We start from the raw sequence: 10,062 nt of genomic DNA on the forward strand, positions 1-10,062 counted from the left end.
TTTTCCAGCCAGTGGATCGTGGAGGACCCAAGGCGACAATTGGCCATCTTCTCCAAGAGGCGATCATGGGAAACCAGATCGAAGGCTTTTTTGAAGTCAAGATATATGACATCAATCTCTTCTCCCTTGTCCAGGTGATAGGTCACCTGGTCATAGAAGGAAATGAGATTTTCCTGGCATACTTTTCCATTTTAGTGTAATGGTATGGAATTAAATAATACAAGCAAAATATGGTTTGGGGAAAATGATTTAGAGCTATTTCTGTAAAAAAAATACACCCCCATACCTTTCTATGTACAATTACACAGGGAAACATATATATATCAGAAATTCCTTTAAAATATAAGATTTTTCAGTTTACACTGAATTATATATTAGATGCTTTTCTCTCATTCTATGACCTTTCATTCTTTTTCTGTGTTACAGAATTAACCTCAGAGCCTTCTTACACTTGTCTCTACAAAGACCTATTGTAAATGCAATGAATGTTTTCCTTCTGTGGTGTCGGAAATACGATTTGCAGGGAGGGGGAGGTTGCTTTTATTCCAGTCATTCATGGCATTCTTGTACAGATTTCAATATTCACACTAAAAATCCAAAGCTTTTAGATAATAACTTGCATGTGCCTGCATGTGAACTGGCCCTTTAAGAAGGTTGCTGACTGGGGATACTAAAAGATATGGCAATTCAAGGCAAGGTCAACAGAGAAGGGGCAGGGAGCAGAATTTGAATTAGTTAGCTTTACTGCTGCAAATATGGTCACTTCGTACCCTCTCCCTGAAGGCTTCACTGAATTAGAGGTGTTTGGCATTGGCACAATCCTGCTGGTTGAAGGTAAGTTGCAGAAGGAAGATCAGGTGAATTCCTGTAATTCCTGAAAGTGAAGCAAAAATGGATTTTAAAATATTGGAAAATATGAGTGAGGAGAAGCATTGGCAATGCAGCAATATAGACTTACTGATTGTGTAGCCATAGAAACAACAGTTTTTGTGATTATGAGAGGGTAAGGGTAGAGGTGGAGATTGCCTGCAAATGAACTGCTCTGTTTATGTAACTGCATTACTAAGAGTTGGTAACAGTTATTTAGCCTTAAGTAGAAATTCAAAGATAATTTTCTGTTGTTGATATTTTCTGTTCTTTTACTGTTGTGTTCTTTTTATTTTCTTTTGGGGAAGAGGGCTAGACCGATTCATGATTTCATATTAATATTTAGCAAATACATTTTGTTTCATGAAATGCACATTTTCCAGTCCAAAACAACTATTGCAACACTTGCTCTCCAGACAATCAATACTCTTAACTGCTCACTCTGCTTCCAGTCTTCCCCACTTCAGCCTTCTGTTCTTCTCTTTTGCACTCAATCATTTCCCCTTCCCAACTCAGGTTCACCTTCAGTTTCTAAATGTAGGGAGTCTATGTGCTATTTGTTTACCTGATTCTCATAATTTTGAAAATGTTGCAAAACAGATACTTTTTCTTCTGGCAAACAGTAGTTCCTGCTATCTTAATAAAGAAGTCTTTTCTGATCACCTCTAGGTTTGTGTTCTTTTCTGCTTTTGCAGGGATCAGGTCCTAGAGTCATGCTTTGAGTCATGATACCAGGGAAATGTAAAAATGAAAAATATTTAATAAAAAACTCTTTAGCTCAACTTTGAAAGTCACAAAGATGTTTATTCAAGTTTTTAGAGATCCAAGTTAAACTTTATTTATTAAATAAAAACAGATTAATAAAAATTAAATAGATTTTATGTTATTAGTACCTGCTTGTCCATCTTTGATACATGTATTTATATCTATCTCTTTTACTCTATTTTAAATCTGTAGTTCTCCTCCATTTGAAGGATCAATCCACTGGTATTTCATAGACTGTTTAGACATGCATTAATGTTGTAGATTCTCCTAAAATGGAATTTGAACTGTTTGGAGGGTTTTTATTCTCAGTTTACATGCCACTTTAACTAGTTGCTTTACCATACTAGATGCTGCAAAAGAATTTAGTAGTAATGCTTTGGCTGTTTGAAGGAAGCCAGTTCATTTAAGACATCCCTTTGGAATATGGCTGAAAGAAACACAAATACACACACAAAGCACATGCAGTCCCCAGAGGCAAGCATTTGGTGGCTGAAGGCCAAATAAACTACTACTGTAATTACATTAAATTACATTAAAACAGGCCTACACATTTGCTAGGATTTTTTTGTAATGTATCCAAGGTCCAAATAATTTTAACTAGGGAAAATGCACTCCAAGTTGTCTCTGTTCAACCTTTTATGTAATATTTTACATGAATGTTCTTGGTAATTTAGCAAAATTAATTGAATGAGTAGTCCAATATTTTATTGTCGAACTGGACAGAAAAATAAGATGCCTTCAATCAAAAGTAAATAATTCTAAATAATAAAAAGTCACATACTCACAAATTATTCTGGGTAGTCAAGTCTCAAGTTAATGGAGAAGAGCTGTGGAAAGATCTCACCAAGCTAAGTTAGTGGGCAGAAAAATGGCAGATAAGCTTCACTGTCAACAAGTGCAAGGTAACGCACCTCAACTATATGTACACAATGCTGGGTTCTGAACTAGTTTTTATGATTCAGAAAAGAGACCTTGGAGTCACTGTAGATAGTTGTCTAACAGCATCATCTCAATGTGCTGTGGTGATCAGAAAAGCCAATAAAGTGTTGGGCATTATGAGCGTGTGTAGATCTTCAAGCCACCACTACGTTGGAACATGTCTGACCTTCATCCCACCCTCCCACTTGTCCACCATGCCTTGATGTTTTAGTTTCCTTGAGAAGGTTTTAGATGATCCCTTGGATGAAGGCCTATCTGGCTAGGCCACTGGTTCTTCTGTAGGGCTCCACATCCCATATACCGTGCCCCTTTCCTCTCAGGTCTGTGGTGAAAGATTCCTGCCAGTTCTACATTAAGGATCCAGTCTGGATCCTTAATCTGGGCTCCTTCCATGTTCCTTACATCGTCAATTAACCCCAACTTCTGTCTCAACTCTCACAAAATCACTATCTGGCTGTTAAGTCAACTGGTTATTCATAAACATAATGTTAGACACACTCACTTGAGGAGTCCCCAAATTAGTTCACTCCTCTTCTTTTGAGGAATCTGATAAATTAATTCCATAAGTCCATAAGTTAATTCACTTACTGGCTTCCCATTCACCTCTTCAGAATTTATAAATGAATTTACTTCATGCTTCCTAATCATTCCTATAAATGTATTCATAATTCATAAATTAATTCCCTTCTTGCTTCTTGATCATTTCTGTAAATTCATTCACAGTTCCTAAATTAATTTCCTTCTCATTTTTTGATCGCTTCTAGAAATTCATTCACAGTTGCTAAATTAAATTTCCCTCAAATCTTTATCTAATCCTGGCACTGCTGTGCCTTCACCGAGTGCCTCCAGGTATGGATCCTGTTCTGCCTGTCCCCAGAATCACCAAACAAGCCCCTTACTAATCTGGCTGGCTCTCTCTCTGTTGGGTCAGTCAGTTCTTTACTTAAGGCTCATCCCAGCTTCTGTGGGATTCATTGGTTCAGCCACCTAGGTCCTGCATCACCATGCAGGTTGTACAACTCTGTGCCTGAGCTGTAACCTCCACTCTCTGGGGGACAGCAAACACTGGTTCATCTTCTGGCTCTCTCTTCAATGGTCTGGCTAGTCCACTGGGCCAATGAGGATGGGTTCCCTCTGGGCCTGCCCCTTCTTCAGGTAGTCCCTAGACCCAAATGGTTGGAAATGTTTCCTCTGGCATCTCTAAACCTATGATGATAGATGCCAGCAAGGGTACTGAATAGGGGATAGATGACTCTAGAAATATTGGATTTAATGGTCTCCACCTATAGCAGCCACTTGCCCACTGTCGGAGACAGGGTATTTGGCTAGATAGACCATTGGTCTTACCCAGTATGGCACTTCATATGTTTTTACAAGTGGAATGAATACTTTCTTTTTGGCAAAGGTGTAACAGGGCAGAAAAAGTTCCTAGGGTAACAGTGACACATTGAGGGGTGGTGACTTCCAGCTTCCAGGACCACCAACATGATTGTATAGCTTTCTGCCCTCTGTCTCCCTCCCTCCCTCCCTCCCCTGCCTGACAAGTTGGCACCAAGGGCTGCTGTCTCAGTTATCCCACCTTAGTTATACTACTGATTTTGGTGCAGTTTGCATATGTAATTTGCAGGCAGGATGGCCTATGTTTGTCTTCATTCACATCATTATTTGGACAAGAAAGAAGACTAACAGAGTTGCAAGCAGGGTGTGCATCTACACAAGGTGCTTACTGATCAATTAGCTCCACAGTAGAGTGTCACTATCTACATGACCAGTGCTATTAGGCCAGAGTAAACTAATTAACTCCACCATAATATAGTACTACCCACACAAGTACTATTCAATGGTGGAGTTATTCACTCCACCACAACATGTGTTGATGGTGACCAGGGCCACCTGGAGCATGAGGGTGCTACAGTCCAGGGCTGCCTGCTGGCTAACCCCACGCTGTAGCACCCTCGTGCCCCAGCCAGCCCCTCCACAGCACATTAAGCCAAGGCAGAGCAGCCCCAGGCTGGCAAGCTGACTCTCCTGGCTCAATGTGCTACAGTCCTGTTAACACATGGAAATGTTGTGCCCAGGAGCAGTAGACTCTGGCACGAACTGTGCCAGGCTATTGCGCTAAATTAATTTCACATGTAGGTACACCCAGGGTATACAATTGGGGCTACCTGGCATTCACATTGCAATCACAGTCACTTTATAACTGTTCTGCAATTATTTCTGTTATTTAGATATTATTGTCATTCAATAGCACTACTCTAGGTGGAAAGTAAGCTAATGTGTGGGAATTTGAGGGAGGGAGGAGAGAGAAAGTCTTCTCCTAATTGCTTTTCCCTCAATTCATGTAAAAAGGAACTTTAAAAATACTGATTTTGGAGAAATGTATGTCGTATTTTGTCCTAGGGCATAGACTTTAGGGCAGTTTGTTACTCAGGTTCAACTATGTTTCATTATAGGAGAAGGACTGCTTACTATGCAAAGCTGCTCAGTATATGCAACTGCACAAGACAATCAGTGCAAGTTTAGTATAATAAGTAATTAGGAATAAGGATTTTTTAGCATTACTCTATTTTTCTTAGCACGTTTTATCTGAAATAGCTTTGATGCATCAGGCATATGGTGCCAATAGGAAACAGAGTTATCACCATAGAAATAAGTTCAAGCTAATGTGAAAAGGCACATTAAAAGTGCTTTGGCCTTCTATTACACTCTTTTGTCTTGAAACATCTTCCCTCCGTAGCCCATATTCACCTACCCTTACCTCCTGTCTCTGAGTGCAGAGACTGTGTTCACTATATGCTTCCCTGAGTACTTTGCCTAAATACTGCACACCCCCAAATGACTGGGTTCTTCCTAATGCTTGTAATGTGGGAAATGTTGCAGACCAACCAACTCAGAAGAATGGTAACAAGAGTAAGTTCATGCAATTCAGGCAATGGCTAAGTTAACCTTAAGGAAAAGCTAAAGACAGACTGACTGAGAATCAACTGAAAGACACTGCAGGTAGATAGAAGGCAAGTTATAGGGAAAAAAATAATACTAAACTTTACCTATTTCTCTACTAAAGAGAAGCCTGAAAACATGATAGTCTAAGAGCATGTCTACAACAAGGCACTGACTGCACAGTAGCTGACTAATACTGCACAGTAGCATGTCACAGTGCTAACAAGTTACTGCACAGTATTATTAAGCTACTGCGCAGTAGCATCACTTAAAAGGCATTTGCCGGCGCTACCGCACAGACACTCCGGTTACTGTGCATTTATTTAGTATTTGGATTATACAAGTACTAAATAAATGCACAGTAACCACTGCACAGTAGCATGTCGTGTAGACATGCCTACTGACTACCAATTGCTGTTTCTTTTGAAACTATACCTTTGACATCTTCATTGCCTTGGATCATGGATCCCTGAATGGAACTTGGCAAAGTTCTTCCTACAAAAAAGGAAGAGTGGACTATAAAAGAATGAACAAAACCAAAGTGGTTCTGATTCATGAGAAAACTAAACCATAATGACATCATGTCTATATCTAGGACTCCTTGAAAATCCTTTCATTGTTTATGTCAATATCACAATAAGGATATTTTATGAGTGACAATCTGTATATTGTTTAATGTGGGAATAATTGTGTATATTTCCCATTCCAGTTGATTCTAGCCAAAATTATGTCTTTTTCAGCCTTGCTTGGGTTCTGTTTGAATGGCCTAACAATTGTGTCTTTCCGAAAAATCAAAGAACTCCAAACTCCTGGTAACCTCCTGATAGTCAGCGTTGCATTGGCCGATTGCGGGATCTGCATCAATGCATTCATTGCTTCTTTTTCCAGCTTTCTTAGGTATGTGACTATTTTTTTAGCAGATACTCAAGAAGACTAAATGAATGCAATTTTGAACCTAATAAATTATGCTAATTAAATTATGTTCTACCATATACATTATTTGTTACCGTATGTTTCCATAAACTTTCATAATTAGACATTCATGTTCACAAGGAATTTTAGAGAAAATTAAAGCAAATTATGCAAATCTGTTTACATGGAGTTTCAAACAAGTTGTGATTTCCTCAGCTTTCCTCATTATTGCAAGCGTCAGTAATTCAGTCAGAAAAAAACAAACAATGCTATGTGTTTATGGGTGATCAATTACACAACAAACAATTGATCCAGGTTCCAAAATAAAGTCACATAAGATGTTTGTTAAATAACTTTACATAGTCTATGGACAGAAGTTACACATAAACTGATTTAAGTGATCAGAAACTGGTTCAAACGTGTAACAGAACATAAGTTCAGTGCACATAAACCAGTTTCAAAATGGGCAAAACTGGTTTAAGATAAACCTGGTTGAATGTAGTATCAGACTTAACTGATTTGGGTCAATCCAGTTTATGCAACTTCTGTCCCAGACCCCTTCCTGGTTTAAGTTAAACCAGAGTCTAGCATCCCAGCATGCTCTCTAGGCTGGACTGTGCTCTGCTCTCTACTCCAGAGAGCAGGGCTGGTCCCGCCCCACCACTCTCTAGCCCAAGGGGTGGGGACATGGTGAGACACCAGCCAGCGTGACCATGTTAACGCAAAGGGGGCAGGGAGGATGTTAATTCTCCCCTCCTTCCCCGCCCCCACCCCCGCTCCCACCCACCACAGCCAGGGTCAGCCTGTCTTCAGGTCAGTGGTGGGGGCAATTTAGCCTGGCAGACCCTGGCTCCAGGGCAGATGGGATGGAGGGAGGAATTAACCCCCTCCTTACCCCCTTCACCTTAACGGGGCCATGCCAGGATGGTGTCTGGCCACATCTCACCACTGGAACGGCAAGGGGATGGGGAATGGCAGCACCCTCTGCCACAGTGCTCAGGAGGGGGCTTATTTCCCTCTCCCTTCCCTGTCCCACCACCAGGGACTGCAGCCATTCTGGCATGGCCTCTTTAAGGCTAAGGAGGCAGGGAAGGGGTTAACCACCACCCCCAGTCACCAGGGGACTGCAGATGGAGGAGAGCATGGTGGGAAAGGCAGATCTTTGCAGTGTTGCCCAGCCCCAGAGGGGGACTCTTCCCCCTGCTCCTCCCTTCCACCTGCAGAGCAGGAAGGGGCTCTGCTTGGTGCTAGAGGGGGACTTTTCCCCCTCCTCTCCCCTGCCCCCCACCAGCACAACGCAGGGAGCGGGGCTCTATGCAGTGCTGCTCAGCCTGGCCAAGCCAGGGCATGGTGAGCGGCTGGCACTGAGCCACAGCCCCTGGGGGTGGCCCCACCCACATGGCCTGAGACGGCCCCAGTCAGTCCCAGCTGAGGCAGATGTTCAGCGTGGCTAGGCAGGGCCACCCCCAGGGGCTGCAGCTCAGTGACAGTCACTCCCCATGTCCAGGCTGGACTGGGCTGGGCCAGGCAGCACTGCACAGAGCCCCCTCCCAGCCCCACAGGTGGGCAGGGGAGAAGGAGAGGGAAGAGTCCCCCTCCAGCACCAAACAGAGTCTTCCTCCCCACCCTGTGGCAGAGGGCGTCAGGAGCAGAGGGAAGAATCCCACTCTGGGACTGGGCAGCACTGTGTACCTGGATTTCTCACAGCTGTCAGGGAGCTATTGTGGTGGGCAGAGCTCTCCCCTGGTCCTGCTCCCCCACCACAGGGGTCTGGCCATGCCCCGATCTGGCCATGCTCCCTCTTCCTCCACCTTCTGAAACCTGTAGGCCAAAGTGGGGATTTAAACCCCTCCTCAGTCTTACTCAGGCTTGCCAGGGCCTGGCCATGCTCTCCCACTCCTGCTCCCTCAGCTTCCCAGTGGAAGGGAAGGGAGGGCTGCTCTAGCACCCCCAGGCTTCTGGCCTGAGCTACTGCAGGCATGTGCCTGTATTTCTGGAATGAAAAGGGAATGTCTACCGACTTGCAAACTGTTTCAAATCTCTACAGGTTAAACTAACCTGCAAAGATTGAATCAACTTAGGTTCGGGCTTTTTGAATGTCTGTCCCTAGCCACAGGCAACATATTTTTAAAACCATGAATTATAACCAACAACTCAAATAAGAGAGCTAAATTCTTTGATAAGTGTAGCAAAACCCCCAGTTTTTCTTTTATTTATTTATTTTAAAATGCATTCCCTCCCCTTCCCCAACCACTTCTGACTTTTTCTCTCCCTCTCTATTCCCTATACATGAGCGAGTTCAAACTTAGGATAAGCTTTAATCATTTTTATTTTGGTAGCAAGTTTTTGGTTTTGGATATCCACTGTTTTATATTGTATTATTATTAGGTTTGTATTGATTCTTACTGTTGTATATTGTATTATTATCATTTTCGTATTGATTTTTATTGTTTCATATGGATATTGTATGGTTTAGGCCTGTGTTTGCAAGTGAACCAAAGTCATGTCAAGTTTTCATTCTATATGTCAATCCTCCACCTTGTGTCCTCTGCCTGGGCATCCCCTGTGTTGCAACTGTATGAGTCACGTACGCCTCCTATGTAAATTGGTTCCCGGATGAATGAGAATGATTGGGAATGATTCAAATACAATGGCAGCAGGCCTCTACTGAATGGCCTGTAATGACTGGGCCATCACCTCACATTGATTCATCCAGGAACCATGGACCTCACCCAGGAAAAAATACCCAGCATTTGAAAGACAAAAGACCCTGCAGAACCAGCAACTCTCACCATTACAGACACCCAAAACTGCACATCCCTGCATGGAGCGCACATGCTCAGTACGCCAGGGGCTGACCCTTGCCTGGGCATGCCTCCTGTCACTAGGGTCACACAAGGTCTGCCCCTATAAAAAGGGGCAGTGAAGACAAACCCAGTGGGATGCCCTCTCCATCTGGACCAGCAACATGCCACACCACCTATCCACCCAGAGGCCCTGCTGGCGACCTCCCTCTGGACAACACCTACTGGACAAGGACCCCTTTCCAGCCTGGATTGGTAGATATTACCTGCACACCTCCTCCTACAATTTGGACTCTCTGTCTCTCTCTCTCCTCCTGGACTTCAGTGGACTTCAGCCCCTGCACCAAGCCTCTCTAACCCCTGTTGCCATTGTGTGTGCATGTGTGTGTGTGTGTGTGGGTGCAAGGGAACCAATAAAACATTGTGTCACCATCTCCCCTGTTCAGTAAAACCAGTGTCATTTGCAACCCCAAATTGGGTCATGTTTTATGAATCCCAGTCCCTTCCTTATCTTGAATTCCAGCCTCTTTCTCTCTGTCTCTCAGCTCCAGTCCCCACCCCTCTCCACTAGTTTCCCAATCTCCTCTTAATTCCTACTGCCTTTTCCCTTTGACTTTCTGCTCCCTTTCTCTGCTTTCCCATTGCCCCTGCCACCTTTCAGTCTCCCCTGCTGCTTTTCCTGTGATTTTCTGCTGTCCATTTCTCTGCTTTCAGGCTTCCCCCGCACCTTCGGTAGTCATCCCCCTCCCTCCCCCCGCCCGCAGCTTTCCAGCTCCTCTTGGCTGTCCTGCAATTTTCTCCAGCAGCTGGAGCCTTTCTCCAGCTCCCCGCC

General features: G+C 43.4%; 1 protein-coding gene across 1 annotated transcript in view; it reads left to right on the plus strand.

Annotated features, from left to right (window-relative positions):
- The first annotated feature begins 755 nt into the window (after positions 1–755).
- Positions 756–10,062, plus strand: part of RGR (retinal G protein coupled receptor) — a 45,557-nt gene continuing 36,250 nt past the window's right edge. Inside the window, exons 1-2 of the mRNA XM_006029497.3 lie at positions 756–834; positions 6,255–6,411. Coding sequence (XP_006029559.1) covers positions 756–834; positions 6,255–6,411 — 236 coding nt within the window. The remainder of the gene's footprint in view (positions 835–6,254; positions 6,412–10,062) is intronic.

Source organism: Alligator sinensis, unplaced genomic scaffold (genome assembly GCF_000455745.1).
Source record: "Alligator sinensis unplaced genomic scaffold, ASM45574v1 scaffold374_1, whole genome shotgun sequence".
Lineage (NCBI taxonomy): Eukaryota > Metazoa > Chordata > Crocodylia > Alligatoridae > Alligator > Alligator sinensis.